Source organism: Condylostylus longicornis, unplaced genomic scaffold, assembly GCF_029603195.1.
Source record: "Condylostylus longicornis isolate FDR11 unplaced genomic scaffold, ASM2960319v2 ptg000048l, whole genome shotgun sequence".
Classification (NCBI taxonomy): Eukaryota; Metazoa; Arthropoda; class Insecta; order Diptera; family Dolichopodidae; genus Condylostylus; species Condylostylus longicornis.
This window is the reverse complement of record NW_026578017.1, coordinates 19436606-19458702: the sequence shown is the minus strand read 5'-3', so window position 1 is coordinate 19458702 and position 22097 is coordinate 19436606. Positions and strand designations below refer to the sequence as shown.

The 22097-nt window shown below is 24.5% G+C and overlaps 1 protein-coding gene across 2 annotated transcripts in view; it reads left to right on the top strand.

Annotated features, from left to right (window-relative positions):
* LOC129611154 (ras-related protein Rab-3) overlaps positions 1 to 22097 on the top strand; it is a 110400-nt gene that overhangs the window by 62370 nt on the left and 25933 nt on the right. The window contains exon 2 of one of the 2 annotated variants that reach the window (XM_055524123.1): positions 21690 to 21785. The exons of the other annotated variant lie outside the window; for it this stretch is intronic. Within the exon in view, the coding sequence (XP_055380098.1) occupies positions 21738 to 21785 (48 nt within the window). The 5' untranslated portion in view covers positions 21690 to 21737. The remainder of the gene's footprint in view (positions 1 to 21689; positions 21786 to 22097) is intronic. 2 annotated transcript variants of the gene reach the window in all.

Below are 22097 nucleotides of genomic sequence, written 5' to 3'. Positions count from 1 at the left end.
GAAATATATTCTTATATATTACAATCCTCTTATAAAATAATATTTTTTATGCTAATCAAAATCGTTTGGTTATAAAATTTTAAAGTAATTAACTAAAATTTTCACTATCGAATGTTATACAAACCTTTGGAATTATTTTATTAGTTACAGAAATCTCAATATAGTGTTGAAAATCAAACTATTTGACTAAGAAAGTGTTAACAAAAATTAATTCGATTAATTCGAAAGCATTAAAAAAAATTTTTAATTCGATTAAAAAATAAATTAGAAAACTTTGAACTTTTCAATTTTATAAACGGAATATTTTATTTCAATATTTAGAATGGAAATTTAATTATAACATCTTTGCCTCATCTTATAGATATACATAAGAAACATAATATGTTTGTACAATATTTTCAGTAAAAAATTTCCCAAACATAAATTTTTGCCCATCATAAAATAGATCAAACCTTAAATATATCAAAATTTACTTTAATTTTCAGCTAAATTTTATGTCGATATAGCATTATACACTGACTGTTCTAAAAGTTGTAAAATAAAACTAAATACAAATAATTCTTTAATTGAAATACATACGGTAACTCTAATCGCAAAATATATATGAATTAAAAAAAAAATAAAAAAAAAATTGCTTTTATTACAATTTTCTTCTTTGATTTACGTTTCGTTTTTTTTTCGCACAAAATGTAGCGAAAACCTTGAAAACAGCGAATAAATTTTTGTAGTACGAGTGAAAATTTTCTTTATCTTTTTCGCTTGAATATTTTCATTTGAAATTCTCAGCGACTTCGTTCCATATCATTTCTTTTTGATATTCTTTTGAATTCTTTTATTTTACAACATTGTACCTTGAAATTTTATCCTCCAGCCTTATTTCCTACCTTTGTAATTTTTTTCCTTTTATTTGTCTTATATTTTTGTTGTACCTTTCTCCCTCTCTCTTCCCACCATTTTAATTTAACAATTCGTTTCTTGTCTTCTTCTTTTTATGTTAAATTCTTTTCTGTTCTGTTTTTCGCACAGTTAAACTTAAATCTTGAAGTCATTTAACAAGGATATAATGTGATTTACAAAAATAGCCTCCGGAGAATGACTTGGGATTGACTTGTATTGTTATATTGAAGATTGTTATTATTTCATATATCATGACGTGAAAATTGTACTTTTTTTTAAAAAATAATTTTTTCTTAAACTTTTAAAAGTAAATAAAATATAAATTAAAATACAGCACCAAAAAAAAAGTACTAAATCGTTGTATTATTTAGTAAAATATAAAATAAAAATAAAAGAAAATTGATTTTCATAGAAAAATTTTAGAGGTAAAAAAAGTGAAATTTCTTTACATTTGAATATCAAAGGAGAAAATTGATTCGTACATATGCTTATTGTTTTATTAAATACAGAAAAATAAAAAGAAATTCAAAAGTGACGAACTTACGGTAAATTACGACAAACATACGCAAACACAATAACTTAGCATAAAGTACAAATAATTTATTGCTTGAGTTTTAGGCTCATCTAAATCTGATATGGTTAATAGAACGAATTCTACCTTGGATTTTGCCATGACTTGGGGTGGGGAATTTAATGATATTCAGTGAGTTGTAAAATTGAACTATTTATACATTTTTGTATAAGCACAATATAGTTATGGTATGTACATTTAAGTATAAATATATTATAATGTCTATTCTTTTACGTGTACCCGGTCTCATGTGTAAGTCTTTAAAAAATCATTTGTTATGTTTGGTTAAAAAAAACCGATCTATGCGATTCACGAGCATCATAGTGGCAACATTAGTCAATCGTATTAATTCAATCATTTAAATTAAAAAATTGCTAAATTTAATCGCCAAGTTTTTATTTTGAAATATGGTCTCTGTTTCCTTGACAATAGTCTAGAACTGAAATAAATTGAAAATGTTATTCACAAGCTTATTACTAAAAACTTCATATTTTTATTTGTAAATATTTTCCACAAAAACTGAATTGATCTAGATAAGATGCTGCTCTTGTGATATTATGGGATTATGTACCTTAATTTTTCTTTGTTCTATATCAAAAATCTTGAATTTTTTCTTTTTAGTACACTTATGTATTTGCTAATTAATATTTATAATTTTCGCTAAACTCCTAAATTTTTAAGTAATTCGGAATTTTATTCAAATTAGACTGCTTGTGGTTGGTAATTTTGAAACAGTCTTTTGTTTTATATTTTATAGTTTGATTTTCAATCATATGTACTACATCTCTTTTATTTGCATTTGCGTATATTTATTCTACTTGGCATTTGTTTGTGATGGAGTAAGCGAAAATCTTTGAAAAAAACCGAAAAAGGAGTTGAAAAGAGGAAAAACAAAATAAAATATTTCAAAGTTAACAATTTATTTCAAGTTAAGGTTTTTTTTTCTTGTTCGATAATAAAAATTGATTAAAAATTTATTGACTTTTTGGTTTAACGTACTTTGGTTGCCACATAGAGTACGTTTAAGGGAAAATTTCCATACACAGCCAAAACTATAATTTTACGATGTTTAATTTAGTTTATGTTGGATTTCATTTTTAATTGAATTGTAAGTTTGTTGTAAGAAAACACCATTTAAGTACGGTATTATTTGCTTATAAATTATTTTTGCTCGAAAAATTATATTTTCCATGCAAAATATACCTTTTATCCGTATATATACTTTTCATGTATTCAGCAATATCACCCAATTCCTTTTTCATATCTCCTTCGAAGAATATTTTAGATTCAGTTAAAATATTCAATTCAACCTACAAAATTATAATAAATTTCAATAAATCAAACTTGTTGTTATTATAGCATAGCTACATACATAAGTAAATCCTTATTTTTCTTTAAAATATAGAAGAAAACTTAGGAAAATTTTCTTGATGGCAAATCTGATAACGTTTTCAAAATGAATACGTAAAAAATATGTTTTTTCTAAATCTACATTATTTTGAAGCGTAATGAAAAATTCACGCCATTATAACTATCTACTTATATGAGTTTATATCGAATCATATGCATAGTTAGTTTCATAAATTTTCAATTTTCATTTTGATATCCATATTATCAGTTGATTCATACCTTAAAAATTTGAATATTTCGAGTATTGTGATTTTTGGATTTCGAATATTATGAATATTGAGATTTTTGGTATATTACGAATATTACGATTTTGATTTTTTGCTCTCTTCAAAACAATTATGTTTAAAGCATTTAGACAGAAGCAAATTACAACAATATCTTTGCAATTATATTATTAACAAGAGGAAACTTGTTTTTTGAAAGTTTGACTATTTTACTATAAAATTATAAACGCAAAATGCTCGGTTGCAAGATTACCACGAGAAAACTGTCAAGTAACAAATTTTTGAGCTTTATGATCACTCTGAAGTAAATGCTTCATCGTAACCTTCTCTAAAAGGCAGGGTATAAAAATAAATATTGATTTTTAAATACGAAAAAAACCAGCTTTTTACAAGCCAAAATGGAAATAAAAAACACAACTTTACAATTATCAAAAAAAGTTCTCTTTTTTTCCGCATATTTGATTATGACACGAAAAACTTTTAACCTTTAATATAAAAAAATTATTTTTTTTTTTATTTTTCAAATACAGCTATTACTAAGCTGTCACAACCATTTTATTATATTGAATTCGTCCTTGAAAGTAGCATATTACATATTTCTGTGGTTATCTTTACGTATAACATTATACTTTATAAAGTTCCTCTCATATTAATGTTAAATTTTTCTCCGAATATGATACGTACGTAATCTTAGAGTATAAGATATATTATAAATTCATGTAGGAGCACATCACCATTTTTTAAATAGTATAAAAATATGATCCTGCCATTGATATAAATTAAAACGAGAAAATCCTACATAATGCCAGATGGTTTATTTAGTTGTGTCAAAGGATTAAAATAGAATGAAATATTTTTTTTTATTTTTAAACTTTTTTAGATTTTTTTTTTCTTTCCTGGCTTGTTCATATATGCATATATAGCTTCAAAAGTTATTTTTAAATTTATTCCAAGTATCAAATTTGGAAATAAAGTATAGAAATTTCGAAATAATTTTAACCGTTTTCCAAAATAATACTTAAGTTATTCGTTAATATAAAACAAAAAAACCTTTTTTTTTGTGTGTAAATGTACAAGTTAATCTCACCTTTGATTATAATTCATCTCACAACTAACATAAATCATGTTGCGTATTTTTGTATTAAAATAAATCCTCAATTGCAATCTATCGATATTTCAATGGAAATCAGTTTTATTTTTATTTTGTTACATGGAAAAAGTAAACGTGAAACTTAATTTAAATTTTTACTTATTTTTGATGTTTTTGGTTGGGAAACCTTGAAATCAAACCAATGAAATATCTTTGATATTTCAAATATTTTCATTATTCTAGAAAATTTTATAAATATAATTCTTTATTAAGGTTTCCTTTAAAATTTATTAAAATTAATATATTGAATTTTCCTACAATAAATTAAGAAATTCAAAATTTAATTGAACGATAAGAGAGAGTAGTTCTTGGCTGTGCACAAGCATATTGAAATTAAATAATTTTAAAATTTCTCAAACTTTTTACAAATTTTTAATCTACATTATGACTTACATTTTTGGATACAAATTTCTTGTTTGATTAATCACGATTAACCGAACGGATTAGATGAAGCCGGACAGTCAATTATTGAAATCATGTTGTCTCTCATGCTATCTATGGCTAATCAAACAAACAAGCGTAATTCCATTTGTTAAGGCTGACTTCGTATAAGTAAATTTTGATTCAAATATTAGTAACACTTCCCATTTTCGAAGAGCACATGATGTAATTTTCAAAGGATTATAATTAACTTTAAGTTTCATTAAAATATAAATCACAAGTTATGTATATTAGTAATCCATAAAAGAAGCTCATTATAAATTTAATTAAAAATTCTCTTTATGCCCTTCAAGTATTCATTTGTAAAGTATGAAAATAAAATAATTTTTTTAATACTTAGAACTGAAATAATTGAAAAATAAATTTTATTCATTAGTTATGAAAGTTTTAAACTAGTATACAGAAATTTGTTATAATATACCGAAAAGACTTATTTAAAGCATGATTACTAAAAAAAATTTCATGATAACTTTAAAGCTGACTGTCAGTAATAAATTTTTTAACTTCTTCATTTTATTGTGAATGTTTATAAAAATAAAAATCATTATCACAGCATGTTTCATATAAAAGAAAAGACAAAATTAAAAAACTATTTTAATTATATTGTCGCTTCATAACTTGTACGAACATTATTATTACAAGTTAGGCAAACTTTTAATAAAGTTTTGCAAACTATTGAGGATAATTTACACTTGAAATTATTATATTTTCCCTTTCTTGGTGTATTTGAAACATGCTGATAACAGAAAATGCTACATTATTTTTTTTCAAAGTAAAAATTATAATTAAATTTAATCTACAAAAGTTGTTATTAGAGTCTATATGTGATCCCCCATATAGCTTCATATAGTTCAATGACTATTATGAAGTATATAATTTTATATTATATATCAGACTTAATATATACCAAGTTGCAGTACATGTTTATGTTATATATTAAGTTTCTATAATAATTTCAAAATAACAGTTTGATTCTTAAAAAAATCTCATTTGAAAAAATATTTGTTTTTCCCGAGAGAATAAATATTTGTGTATAATGAATTTGTGATTATTTATGAGCTTTCGCAAAGTCAAAAAACATGATGTTGAAAAGTGTGAAGTGAAAATTTTTTTTTACAAATTAGAAAGGCTAAATTTCAAACAGGTTTTTAGAAAATAATATACTAACATTTCTTCTCTTTCATGAAGTAAAATCAGGTTGATATTGTCTACCCAAACTGCCTCGGAAAAAATTTCATATACAATATTTGCTACAAACATATGAGAAAAACTTAATATTTTTTTATAAATTTATCAAAAAGGAACATTTCCACATGTATGTGCGAATAATCTGTTTCGAGAAAAAATTCCAATACTCAATTAATAATTAAACTCTTATAACGTTCCGAAAAATTATCCCATTAATATTCAAACAAAATGATATTATATGAAATATTAGTATGTAATTGAATTTTTATGTCGAAAATTATCTGAATAACATGCAAGTAAAACCGATAAACCGAAACTTACATATTAATATCATATACGTTATATGTAGTTTTGTTTCATTATCAAACGGTCCCCCATATAGTATTAATTACACCAATTATACTCAATTTTAATTAATAGCATAAAAAAAAAGCAAAATCATTTTTCTATTGGTAACAAATTTCATATAAATTATTAAAAAAGGTGGAAGGACATAAAAAAAACTATATACAGATCTTTTTTCAATATTAAATATTTAAAGAGTCCACCCAGTGCATATGCATGTATAAAATTAAAATTCGTATATATGCGCTTAAATCATCTAAAATAAATTAATAGTAAACAAAATTTTGATTTTACTCGTAATATTTCTAAAATGTAAATGAAATGAAATTAACAAGTTTAAAAAGTTGCCTCGAAAAATGTAATTTTGGCAAATCAGAATGAAATGCATGATTAGAATATGATTCTGTGGTTAAACACAAAAATCTATTGTTCAGTCGAGTAAAGCATAGTTATTAGTTTAACTAAAAATTCGAAATCACACTTTCACTATTATATGAGGTCTTTTCTTTCCCTAAAGTAGTCTTAATAAAAGTAAAGACCTCTTTACTTGCAACAAATTTTTACTACTCAATAAAAGAAAATTATGAGTTCCAATTTTCATTAAATATTAAAATATAACACAATTTTTACGGGCAATAAAATTAAAAGGCATAGTTATAACGAAATAGAGAACTTTGAACAAAATATTATTATCATGAAAAAGCTACAAAGTTATTTATTAAAACTGAGATTATAATGTTAATCATAAATTCGCGAAAATTAAAAAAAAAACATCATATACAAAAAACGTCTACCTATATTAAGAAAAACTGAATTCGTAAAGTATTAAAAGAAATTATTGATTCACCAACTAAAACTATGCACCTAATTATATCCGTACGAACGTATGTTCGAAGGGTATACTAAATTTGTCTTACCGTTTGTAACGCTAAGAAATAACGGTCTTAGATATAGACTCAAGTGTATGTTTTTGATCAGCGTCAAATTCTGAGTTGATTAAGCTTTGCCTGTCCGTCTGTCCGTCCGTCCACCCGTCCATCCGTCCCAACGATAACTCAAAAACTAATTGAGCTAACTTCACCAAATTTTCAAAAATGATTTATTGTAGTAAGTGCCAGAACCCTATTTAAATTGGACATGATCGGGGTACCGGTTCGGGTAGCTGCCATAAAAGTTCAAAATTTATTTGGCTATATCTCAGAAACTATAAAAGCTGCGGTATTGAAATTTCACACAAACGTAGGCTAATGTGTCTGATAAAAGTCGTTCAAATTACTTGACTCCTTCTGGTACTTGCCATACAACTTCTGGTACTGCCATACAATAACAAATTCGTACGGGTATTACAGAGTTGACAAGGTCAACTCTATTTTTTCTCGTTTTATTTTATTTTCGAATATCCATCTAGTTTGCTGTTATCAATATTTTATAGATTTACTTAACAATATTGGAACAAAAATTTTAAAAATAATTAATTAACTTCTATTTAAAAAAATCTCATCATTTCATAAGCAAATGAAAAAAAAAAAAACTTTTTTAATTCAATTTGAAAACCTCATTGGCCACAAACTTTTTTTAAAAAATAAACTTTGATTCATCTTTTCTGGATTCAATAACATGATCATATAATATTAACCATAACAATTAAGTTATACATAATATGTTCACATATATATGTATGTATATCCGGATATATCTTATATGCATCAATTTTCTATTAATAATATTAGCTAATTTTCAAATATCCTTAAAAACTTTGAAAATATGAGTAGGAAAAGAATAATAGAATTACATCAATAATAACTTAAATAATCACGTAGGTATAAAATATTACTTCAAATCCCTATAAAGATTAATATTTATAAAAAGATTTTTAAAACTTTCATACAAAAGTTTTCTTCAACACATGCATTACAAAATACTTACAAAATACAAAGATGTTTAAGGATTTCTTATTCAATTTCTTATTATGTACATATATTCATATTCGTGTATATAATATATGTGTGTGTGTACCGGTATGAAAATCTCATCAACTTATTAAGTTCTTGAAATTTTAATTCTTAAGATTAGAAAATAATTTACTTGTATGTGTAATAAAAAACAATAAGAAATTTAACAATTACTACAAAATCCTTTTTTTTGAGTTATTAAAAATTTTAAATTAGTGAAATAAATATTTCTCGTAATTTCTTAAATAACTGAATATTAAAAAATAATATTAGAAATCACGATATTCAACTAAATTAATGCACTTACATTACATTTTATAAATTCTGTATGAAGTTTTGAGAACCCTTGAATTACTGTTTGTAATTTTTGTAATTTTTATAATTAATAATTGGAATTGCCTGCAAAATAAAATTAAATTTTATTATTAAATATTTATTTTTGAAAAATTTCCACAGACTTACAAAGCACATTACCATTATACCCACGTTTATGTCATTATGTAAAGATACGGCTTGTTTGGTAATTCCACAAACAAAATTTACGACCAGATATTACTTTTATTCAAATAATGTCCTTCATTAAATTTAGGGCTTTATAAATATTTTTAGTTTGTTTCTAATATAATAGTCGTCTTACAATATTCAATAAGTATATAAAGCTTAGCTTCCTTGAAAGCCCTCTTATTATTCCATTTATTTTCTGAATTTTATTCTATAACTTCCAATACATGAAATATTATCAAATAAAATTTAAGAGCAATCTAAAACCCATTTAGTAAAAAAAGTTATTAAAACTGTCTCAAAAGTCATAAATTATTAATCAATCAAATATTATTATGACAATTATAAATTATCATCGAAACATGTGTAAGTCATTATTTTTCATAGAATACATTTATGCAAAATTATACGTGCTTGTTAGTAAAATTTTGCTTATTATTATATTTAGGTTAATTATTTCATTAAACTATATTATACATGGACATTCAAGATATTATATAAAAATCCTGGAATCAAACTAATGGTTTGTAAAGCAGCACATCTTATTTGTGTATTTGTGAGTCTACTAAAGATCAGAGAAAAATTAACTAAGTTTGAAGGGTTGAAATGTAAAAATAAATTTTAGTGTGTATTACCATTTATATTGCATACTTTCAGGAAGGATATTACAAAAAATGAATAAATTAAAAAAAATGTTTTCTAAAAAAATTAGCTACATGGCTCTTTAGAAAACCTAAAAGTAAAATTAATCTTCGATTAAAATATATTTTCTCTTTAACTTTTCATTTCAAATTACCGTTTCTCTTTTAAATTTAAGAATTAACTTAACGAAAATTAAAATTATTGTACATAATCTAAATTATTCTACATACAAGCAAGAAAAAACGAGAAGAAGGAAATTATAAAGTGTGGTGGTTACCAGAAGTGTAGCATTTTAAAATTTTGAACATTAGCTGCTAAACACTTTCGACTTACCGTATAACAAAACATTCATTTGAAAAATTTGCAAGAGTTTAGTATCGTAAAATTTTCTTATTATTTTATAGAAAGAAAATCTAAAACAAAAACTAACTTCTTGATAGATCTGAAAGTAAGTGAATATTCAGCTTTAGAAACCTAATCTTGGTAACCGAGATCGAAATTGCAAAATTACAGGTTTTTACCTCAAATTTTTGTAAACGAATAAACCAATGTTTGCACGGATAAACAGACGGACTGATCAAACCTAATAAGCATCTTGCTCAATGAAAGATTTTTTGAAATATGCCAAACATTTATTGAGAAAATATTATATTGTCCATATATTATATATTATATCCTAAAACATTACATACACTCATACACATGCATAAATATAAACAATTTCATATGAACATTTTAACATGCATACATTTTACATTAGTTGTGTATGTTTATGAAATAACAGAAAAATAGAAAAAGTTCAAGAAAATAGTTATTTTAAAGGATAAGGATATTTTATATAATCGTATGTTTTTGAAATAACCACAACTATTAATATTATCCTTAATTGCTTATTAAACAAATTGATGAAAATAGAGATATAAGACTTCAGTTATTCCATATACATATATACATATACATATATGTACCTACTTACATCATATGCATATTATATTTTTAAATTATAGTTATTTATAAGGTTATTTTCCCCAAATAATTTTTAGTGTGTAGGAGTTCATCTGTAACCATTTTTTTAGAATTTCCTAATTCTTTTTAATAACACAACAGAATATGTAGACTAAAAATAAATTTATGGAAATTAATGTTATGATAAAATATATTACGCGAAAAATATATTTATACCCGCTAAATTAGATATTTTATAAGCGTAATAAAACTTGTAAGAGTACATGGCAGAATTAAGTTTCTAAATCCGACTCTTCTAAATTTTATGAATAATATTAAAAGATAATAATTTGGGAGAGGATAAAGCTAAAGAAAGTTTTCCTTCAACAATATTTTCCATATTTCAAAACCACGTGTAACATTTTACGAAACTCACATTTAGTATGCCATGTTGACATCATGATTGGTTTAAAGAACATCACTCTGGCAAAAGCCTATCTAATCTGAAGCGTCCAAATTTTCATCAACAAATCATCCAAGATATTTAAACTTAGTTATTTTTTCTAGTGTTTTATTGTTAAACTTAGTTTGTTAAACAAAGCTTGTACATCTTCGATACTGCCTACTATTAGTATATCATCTGCGTATCTGGTATTATTATTATTAATATTGTCACCGTTGAATTTGATTTCCGCTTCTACAATACTGGTTGCTTCACTAAATGTATTCTTCGAGTAGGCGTTGAAGAGTAGAGGTAAAAGAATACTGCTTTGCCTAACATCTCTAAGAATTTCTTTTGTTTTGTCTGATTCAGTTTTGACTTCAGCTGTTTGTTTTCAATATAATTTTTGTATGCAGTTTATTTGTTCCTGGTCGATGGTCATATTTTGCAAAATTTCGATTACTTTATAGTGTTGGACTCAATCGAGAGCTTTTACGTAATCTATTCAACTTGAACATAAAATTGTTAAAAAAAAATATTTTTATTATTATTTCAAAAGAAATTTCATATAAAAGAAAATATTATTGGTAAAAAGAAAATATTTGAAAAATTTTCTTTCCTTTTTTCTTTTACCCTTTCCTAAAAATGCCATTAACTTTCCAAAAACAAATTTAATTTTCAATAAGTACTTTATCCTTTCTCAATTTACACAGAAAACATAAAATACAGTTTAAACTTATAAAGGAATTCAATCATTGAAAGCCTAATTTTTTTTTCACTAAAATCACAGTAAAACATATTTTTAATAAACAATATTTAAAAATTTTATCTTCAGCATAAATTCGATCAGCAATAAAGTACTGAGTTTTAAACACATTTTGAATGTAGTAACTATAGCAGTTCATAGCAGGATCTTGTTAATTTATACACAGTAAAACGTGTTTTATTTGAATTTTAATGAATATGTCACCTATTTAAATATACGCCACTCAATTGATTTAACAACGAGTGTGAAAAACATACATAAATTTAGAAAATGATTCAATTTGAAAAATTCAAAAGAGATTCTACTGTAAAAATCACATAACATTATCAATAATATTTTACAGTTGTAAAAGAAAATTAACACGTAAATTTGTACATTTATGCGTTTTTATGTAAACCTTCTTCCTATTTGACTTTTTAAAATACATAACATTAAATTTAATTTCCAGTATAATTCCACATACATACAATGTACGTTATCCTAAGCTTTTCCTTAACACCTTCCAGAATAAATTATACAATTTTTAGGTCACGAAAGTATTTCATTGAGAATTTCACCTTTTGTTTCCTATTAAAATATTTCCTTTCTTACATAAAATATTGTATACATACATATAAATATATATATATATGTATAGATATTATAAACAACATGAAAACATTAGTATATAATGTTGATTTTATTTATAGGCTTCATATAGTAACTATAAAATCTTTTAAACTTCAGGATAATGAAATATTCCAAGGAAAAATTATAAACACTTTGAAAAGAAAATTAAACTTTTAACAAATAAAATAAAATAGTTTTAAGTTTTATAACCCTGAAAAGTTTTCTTATAGATACTATATATTTATATATATACTTACGTATTTCAAAAGGTTGCGCATAAAAATTTGCTCTTTTTTACCTGTGGAATTTTTTCTTTATTCAAAATTCTTTTTTAAATTTTTTTGTTTTAAAGCTTTTATTATTATTATTATGATTATCATTTCCACTGGCGGTCACTTACGAACTAACTACTTAAAAATTATCCACGATTTTATTTCCAATACTATTTTTTATTAAAAGTGAAAATTGCTTGATTGGCAATTTTCACTTATTATTTAAAATTTATTATTCTAATAAAAATGTTTTTTTTATTTTTTTTTATAATTACTTGCGCAATGCTAGTGTCTCATTACAATTAAATTAAAATTTAGGTAGTTTGATGAATTGCAAATGGATATTACGTAACGTATTACGTTAAAAGAAAAAGTTGTCATTTATTAGTCAAAAATAACAACAAGTAAATGTTAAAGTAAAGGTTTTATTTATTGAAACGGTAGAGGGCAATCTTTATTTGAATTTATTGATGAATGCCCGGGCAATTCTGTTTTACTCAGCGTGTCATGCAGAGTAAAACATGGTGGTGACGTAACACCTCCGCCCTTAAGATCCGACTCCGTGCGGATTTTGTTAAAAACAACATTTAGCTTGGGTTTTGAAGTGTTGAGGTGAAATTTGAAATAAATAACGAAAATAAAAATTAAAATTAAAACTACTACTATAATACAATCGGTCCCAACACTCGTGTACCACTTCACTGTGTGAGAGTATTCCAATTGTTCTATTATTTCGGTATTATTAATGTGTTTGAGGTATAGTTCTTCTAAGTTAAATTCCGTTTTTATCCTTTCGATCGTTATGTCGCGTTCTATATACGGTAATATCTTGGCTGAATATTCTTTTTGATAACTTTCCTGCATAAAATTATCAATAGCAACTTTGCAATTCACGAACTTTACAATATTATTCCCTTTTATTTTAAATTCGTTTTGTTGTTCACAATTATTAATTAATAAGGTTTCTTCTAAATTTTTTGTTACAATTACATTGTCTGTTACTGGAAAAATATCGCTAGTTAAATTTTTCAAGTAATTACATTTCATTTTTTTTATGTTTAGTAAGTTTGCTATACAACTATCATCAAAGCTTTTTAGATCTGTTTTTGTTACAATTTTTTTTTCAGTATCTTCAAAAACACTTTGCTTGCAAGTAATTATTTTATTTATTTTGGTATCTAATTCTAAGCTATTATTTTTATTTGGAATTTTTACAATTAAGGTTTTAAAACAAATTTCTTGTGAAAAAATTGGAACTGAAAGCGTAAAAATAATATTATTTTCTTTAAATAAAACTGCATTTTTTATAAATGGTAACATTTCAATAGTAATATTCAAATATTTAATTTCCTCATAACTGAGAATATTTTTTGATAATATTTCAAGTCTGCTAGCTAATATAATTTCTTTAAAATTTTTTATTTGATTTAATACAGTATTAATATTCTCATTTAACTCTAATTTAATGCTTAACAATTCCAATTTTAAATCAATTTTTGTTATATCATTCTTTAACTCATCAATACTTTCTTTAATTTTACTTTGAACACTATTAATATGATCTGTTATGTTTTGGATTTGATCCGATAATTTTGTATTAAGGTAGACTTGTTGGTTTAAATTTCTAGTGATTTTGTCATTATTGCCTTTTAATATGTCGAAATGTTGCTCTATTTCTATTCTATCATCGTCGTCCATCACCCCGGCTAAAATGTGAAGGCCGCTACCGACAAAATTAAACAAACCTCTTTTATTTACGTGATGAGGAATTAGTGTCATAAATTCTTGTTTTAAATGTTCAAAATTGTGTAAAAGATTAGTAGGTATTTCTGTCTTCTTATGTAGGTGAATAATATTAGTCTGAATTTTGTTGATAGTTTCTTCATATAAATTTAAATCTACGATATGCAATATTTTTTCGAAATTTCTTACAGTTCTTAATTCGGAATCTTGTAATAAGATATAACCATTTCCAGCTTGTAATTCGTTAATTTCGATTTGTGAACAATTAATGAGAGTTATGTTGCAAAACACAATTACAATAAAAATAAGAGCTGAAATAGTACAAAATCATTTCAGTAAGAATTTATGTGTGATGTCATATGATTAAGTAAAAATTTTGTTGTTAATTATTCAAAGGGTTAATAAGTTTTAATTTTTTATCGAATTAGTGCTGATATAAGCTAAAATGGTTTTATAAAGAGTTCAGAATCTTTTTATTGTGTTATTTGTTTTTTTTTTTTTTTTTTTTTTTTTTTTTTTTTTGTATTATAAAAAAAAATTTCAAGGTTGTTGTTAGTATTATTAGTACTGACAGATTCTTATTTAGTTATTAAGATTAGATGTGAGAAAAAAAAATTTTATGATAAGATTATGATGCATAAATTTATTTGTATTTAATAAAAGTAACGAGACTTATTGTATAAAAATGTAACGAAAGTATTTGAAAATCAAACCTAAGATTTTGTGAAGTTTGCTAAAAATCATATGGTATTTTGAAGTCGCGCGATTTGTCAGGTTAAAAAAAATATTTTTCTTTTCTTCATAATAGAAGAATCTATTTTTAATTTTGGAACTTAAATTTTTTTCTGAATTGATTCAAATAACGAGGATAGTTTTCGTTATTAATTTTAAAATGAGATTCACTTTCTTTCTCGATTTGGATCCTTTTATGAAGAGGTTGCAATTTGGTAATTCTATTAAGTTTAAGATAAGTAGATGCTTTTTCTTTTTTTCGTTTTTTGTTCATAGTATTAATTTTTTTGGTTTTAGATGTTAATAGTTTTTCGTGGATGGCAGGATAATCTGTAGTTTTTACGCTACCGTTTATGAAATCAATAGGTTTTCTACCTGTAGAGGAATGGATTGTTTCATTGTAAGTTTTAACACTTTTTATAACTGGATCTTCGTCCATAGGTAAATTTTCTTCCTTTTGTATTGCGTATAAAATTCTGATATGTTCATTTAACGTATTGTGGAATCTTTCGATATCCGCATTACTCGAGTGGTTATTGGGTGTTGTAAAATGTACCGCAATTCCTTCATTTTCTAAAAAGTTTTTGAAATTTAAACTGTTAAAGCCCTTTTCCTGATCTGTTATAATTTTTTTAGGTTTGCCAGAAGATGAGATGTATTGCATAAAGGCATTTTTTAAATCTATCCAATTTCTGGACTTAATTGGTATTACATGTGCATGTTTTGAGAATTTGTCAATTACTGTTAGGTAAGCATTTCCTTTGCTTTTAAACCAAATATCAAGGTGGATTATTTCTAGTGGTTTGTGAGGAGTCTCAGTAATTTTTAGTGGTAGATTTAAGGGTTTCCTTTCATATTTTGCTACATTGCAAATGTGGCAATTATTGAGTAATTTTTGAATTTCTTGTTTTAATTTTGGATAATAATATTTATTTTTTAAGCTTTGATAAACATTATTTATACCTCTGTGATTTGTTTTTTGGTGTTGATCAAGAATTAGCTCTTGTAATTCATATCGACATAAAATGTCTTCAAGTAAAAACGAACACTTATTTAATTTTAACGATTTATTTTTTGAAAAATGCTTTAAGTAAACATTTTGAAATTCATTATAAGTTGGGAGGTCATCAATCATTATACCAATTATTCCCTTAGGTGGTATATGATCTTTTAAAATGTTAATCATGAAATTTTCATCCGGTTTAGGATGGTAAAATATTTTTCTTGTTCTATCGTAGACCTTTTTTACTCTAGTTTGAATGTGGGGTCCAATGTTAATAATAATTTGTGTTTTGTACACATTTAGAGGTAATTCAGAAATAGGGATGTATTCTGTACTATCTTCTTGCGCAAAATGAATAGTAGCATTAGTTGAGCGTATTTCCACATCATCCAAATAATTTTCATGTGGATCATTATTTGAATCAGTTTCTACGTTTTCATTAGTGTCTATAGTCGCGTGTACAGAACTGATTTCATCTACTTCAATATCGTTAGTTAAATTGTTACGTGCCAAAAATATTTCATTTTGAAATATTGCAGTACTTTGTAGAGGTACAGGAACGTAATACTCCTTTTCTTCATTTTCATTGAAGCATAAAGGGATTTCGTTACCTGTATTCAATTTTAAAATTCTATTTTTATAGCTGATTTCAGCTTCGAACGGCAATAGAATATTATTGCCTATAAGCCCATCGAATTTATCATGAAATTTTAATTCTAAGAATTCTATTTTTTTATTTGAATCAAATTCAATAAAACTATCTATTGTAACTTTATTTCTACATTCTATTAAATTGGTTAATGTTTTTACATTGATTGGTTTTATTTCGGATTTGTAAATAGGATTACAAATACCTGTGTTGATGATGCTCATTGAAGCACCAGAATCTATTAAAAATATTAAAGGTCTTCCCTTTGATTGAACTTTTATATAAGGAAGCTCCGATGTTTTTCCGAGGCTTGCGAGTGAAAAATTTTCTATTTCAAAGTTTTCCTGTAGTTTAGGAACCTCTAAGTTATTTACTCTACGTATGGTACTCGTATCGACCTCCATTGGTTCGATCCGTTGGGTACTACGTGAGCCAAAATTTGAATAATTTGTTCTTTGTATTGAACTGTTATTTGTTAGATTATTATTATTATGAGAATTATTTCTATTAAAACTAAAATTATTTCTAGTGTTAGTGCTATTTCTACTATTTTGGTTAGTTCTACTATTTTGATTAAAATTATTATTTTGCGAATTTTGATTAGTATAATTATTATTTAAAGAATGATTATTTCTAATGATGTTATTATAATTTCTAGTTTGGTTAGTATTATTAGAATTATTGTAATTGGAATGGTTTTTTCTGCAAGAATAATTTTCGTTAGTAGGCTTATAAAAGTTTTGTGTACTAGGTTTGTTGAAATTTGTTTTATTTTTAAAAGGACTATAAAATGCATAGTTGCTTTCGTGCAAAATATCCATGGCTTGTTCGATTGTAGCCGGATTTCTGCAATATAAAATAGAACGCATTGGTTCCGGTAGCTTGTCTTTAAAAATATTTAAAGCAGTTTCGATATTCGTGGCAACTGTAAAAACGGAATTAGGATCAGTCTTTACCCTATTATTAAGTTGCCTTAATATCTTTTTTATTTTATTGAACAAGTCTACACTATGAGTATCAAAAGTGACTGCTCTCAATTCATCATAAATTTGTAAAGCAGTCCTACTGCCACTAAAATTATTAATTAAAACGGATTTCATATCAGACCAATTTTTTATATTGTTATTTATTTCTAACACTTCCCTAGCATTACCTACTAATTTACTTTTAACTTTATTTAACAAAATTTTTTGACTACTCGTGTCATATTTTAATATTAAAGGACAAATATCGTCCACTAATTCTAAAAAAGTATAAAGTTCCTCACCTTTACCGTTAAATTCTGGCAAATTTTGAATGTACTGCATCGGGTCGATTTCCAGATGTAAGGTTGGAGTGGGTGGAGCAGCTTGAAACGGTGAAGTACCTGAAGTGGCTGAAGTAGCTGAGGTAGCTGAAAACGCTGGAACGGTTGATGTAGATGGAACGACTGGATTTGCGTCGTTAGTTGCCATATTTAAAATTTTTTGATATCTCTGCTCGAATCTTTTTTCTTTTCTAGATGCCACTTTTGATTTATTAAAAGTAGTTTCTAAAGTTCTTTTTTTTTTCAAACTTTAATGCAGTTATTTTTAATTTCAGATTTTTATTTTATTTAGGATGACTGTTATTTATTTATCTTAATTTTTTTATTAAATAATATTATTTGTTTTGTTTTTAGATCACTTTAAAGTTTTTGTTTTTCTGTAGATATTAGTTTAAATTTTATTTTATTTGGATAATACTTATTTTACTTTTATTTGAATAGTTGACTTTCGGTTTTCACTTTCCAAGATCAAAATTTCAAGAAAAAATTTTTTAGTTTCGAAAATTTTCTTTTATTGTTTTTAAATTTACTTGGAAAATTTTTTTTGAGTTCTATGACTGTTTTCAAGGCACAAATTTTTTTGTTTGCGAATCTTTTTTTTTCTTTTTTTGGATCTTTGCGATTAAGATCCTCTACCGAACTGCGCCACTTACGTATTTCAAAAGGTTGCGCATAAAAATTTGCTCTTTTTTACCTGTGGAATTTTTTCTTTATTCAAAATTCTTTTTTAAATTTTTTTTGTTTTAAAGCTTTTATTATTATTATTATGATTATCATTTCCACTGGCGGTCACTTACGAACTAACTACTTAAAAATTATCCACGATTTTATTTCCAATACTATTTTTTATTAAAAGTGAAAATTGCTTGATTGGCAATTTTCACTTATTATTTAAAATTTATTATTCTAATAAAAATGTTTTTTTTATTTTTTTTTATAATTACTTGCGCAATGCTAGTGTCTCATTACAATTAAATTAAAATTTAGGTAGTTTGATGAATTGCAAATGGATATTACATAACGTATTACGTTAAAAGAAAAAGTTGTCATTTATTAGTCAAAAATAACAACAAGTAAATGTTAAAGTAAAGGTTTTATTTATTGAAACGGTAGAGGGCAATCTTTATTTGAATTTATTGATGAATGCCCGGGCAATTCTGTTTTACTCAGCGTGTCATGCAGAGTAAAACATGGTGGTGACGTAACAATATATATATATATATAATTTGTATGAGAAAATAAGTGGAAGCGTTCATAAATTTAAGCAATAATAAATCTTCACATTCATTTTTATATGAAATTTTTCCAGCAGCCTCAATTTAAAATGACAATTTTTGAAATTCTAGTATTTTTATCTTTTGAAGCTAAAAAATAAAAGTAAATGTAACAAAGCAATTATTTGAATAATATTAAATAAAGAACAAAAACTGAAACCGAGTTAAAAATAAAGAAATGACAACCGACCCCTCCGGAAACAATTTGCTACTCCATTCCCTAAGTTATATCTGATATAGTGGTTGCGTCAGGAATAATATGATTGATTAAAATTGTGTCCACATTTTAATATTGTTTTGATACCCAATTTTAATACCCAATTGTTTTGATTTCAATTAGTTCTATTTGAAGAAAGAAAGAAGCCGAAACTTAAATGCATTTGTTTGCTTTTCATTCAGGAAAATTAGTAAACCACAAGTATTTAAAATTCCTTTAAAACGTTTTGAATCACCTAAATATTTTGCAGCCCTTTCGTTCTTTAAAAAATTTTTAAAAAATTATTTATCCTCTATAATAAATTTATATGTAAGTTGTGTAAATTTTATTTTAAAATCAACGTACATATATACATATATGTATTTTATGCATATTTTTCTATACATACGTATTTATTCATTTTTATCTAATTGTGAAGTGTAATTGAGTATACAAGAATGTTATTTTCAATTTATTTTTTACATAATCATATACTTATTATGAATTTATATTTTATTTTATATTTTTATGGATAATTATTTATTTGTATTTTCTATGTGTAAAACTCATTTTTTATAATAAATCATTAACACTGAAATAATGAAAATGTCAAGCTGTTTTCTCTTTTTTACATCAAGCTTTTTATATTTTCTTTTTTTTTTTCAATTTTTTAAAATTTTAAACAAAATATTTTTGAATTTTAATGAAAAGTAATGTTTTTTCATCAAACAATTATTCTATGAAATTTTAGTAATTTTTTTCTGGCAAACTATTGGGAAATACTTTAGTTCCGGCTAAGTTAATACAGCAAAATAAATAAAATTCATACAAATATGCTTACAAACATGCGTGAGATAGTATAAGGCGCATAATGAAGCTGAACATCTTTATATTGAAAATTTTTGTTTCATTTTCTAAGCAAAAAGTATGATTATAAAAGAAAACTTTTTTAAAAGTGGAACCAAATAAATCAAGTCAACTTTAAGAACGAGCAATGTAAACTAAAATTTATTCTTCTTTTCAGGAATTCTTATATGTTGAAAATCATATCAAAATATTTCAAAATATTACAGTTATAACGTTACATATTTTCAATAAATCCTCAATTTCATCGAAATTTGAACTTAGAAGTTATAAGTTTTTTACAACATTAAAATCACCAATGAAATTGTATAATAATTCAAATATTCTGAATACATAATTGCTTTTAACATATACATTGATAATATCAAACAAAATAAATTAAGTATTATATTGGGAATTACATATTCAGAATTTTAGATAAACTCGAAATATAATTATTATAAAGGAAATATTATAATACTCGTATATATATCTATATACATATAGATATACCTCAACTTTGTATAATAATTACATTATTATTTATATACATCATATACATTTTAACTTTTCGAAACAATTATGCTGACCTTTAAATATACAGCATAATGAAAATGCTAGCAATAACAATAAAAATAAAATTTTGCTAATTACTACAAGAATTTATTCATTTCAACTACACATGCAAAATACAAAATATTACAAAAATATTATATAAGTACGGAAATTCCTGCCTAAACACATACGAGTATACATATATATTTATAAATATAAAAAGTTGCCTATGTCGAATTTTAATTTTATTTGAAATTCGAATTTTCAATTATATGGGAAAATTTGTTTACTGAACCTAATTCTTAATTTTGGAGTCATTAGAAGAAAAGTAAAAACTTACTCCTTTATTGAAAAACTAAATCTTAAACTCAGATTTTGTCTTGGTAAGTAAAGGCCATTTTTCAGTAAAATTTGAGTATTTTGAGTACTTCATATTATATTTGCTTTATTTTTGAGTTTATTTTCCTTGCGTCAATGCCATACTTTAGGATTCCATCGCAAAATATGTGAGTGTACTTTTTATTTACTTGTACCATTGAATTATTTATATCTCCTGGTATACGTAAACTAAATTTCCTCGAAAACATTATTTTTTTGATTTAGCAAGTTTTCTATATTATATAAAATTATACATATATTATACAGATTTAAATTTATGTATATATATGAAATTATTTTGATAAAAATTTGCAATTTTAATTAAAAAACCAAATAAAATTTGTATAGGTACAAAATTGTTGATTATCTTTTAATATTTTGAAAAGGACAATAATACTAAAATGGGGTTTTTGTTTTAAAATTTTTTTGAAATTTTATCTATACACTCTTGTATTAAATTTAGTTTCAAAATGATTTTATTCGCGTAAAAACATACACGAAATATAAATTCGATAATTTTTTTAACTTATTTTTCATATTACAATAAAAATATTTAAAAAAATAAAAATATCGAAAAAAAAAAAAAGTTAAATAAGTGGGTGTTTTTTACTTCAAAAAGATATTTAAAAGAAATTTATTATTTGAATTTTTCTAGCAAGAAACCTCCCTCCAAAAAGGGAATAAAAAGTGGATTTTATAAGTTATGGCATCAGTGCAAGCTATTGCAACAAATTCAAAACCAATTCCATATGTAAGAATATTTTTAATAATATTTTTAAAATTAATTTTTGATATTAAAATCACAAACTTTTTTTAATATATTTTTTCGGATTTCTCTCTCACTTTCTCTCTCTTTCCCTCTGTTTATCTCTTCTTTTTCTCTGTCATTTTCTCTCTAATTTGTGTAATATTGTCCTGTTAAATTATATGTGGGTGTTATATGTATATTTGTATTCGTATATTTTATCTGATTCAGCATGGTGTTCTATAAACATTTACGATGACACCCTGATGATGAATTTTTTACTCATATTAATTCAAAATGTTTTTATTAAATTTTTTA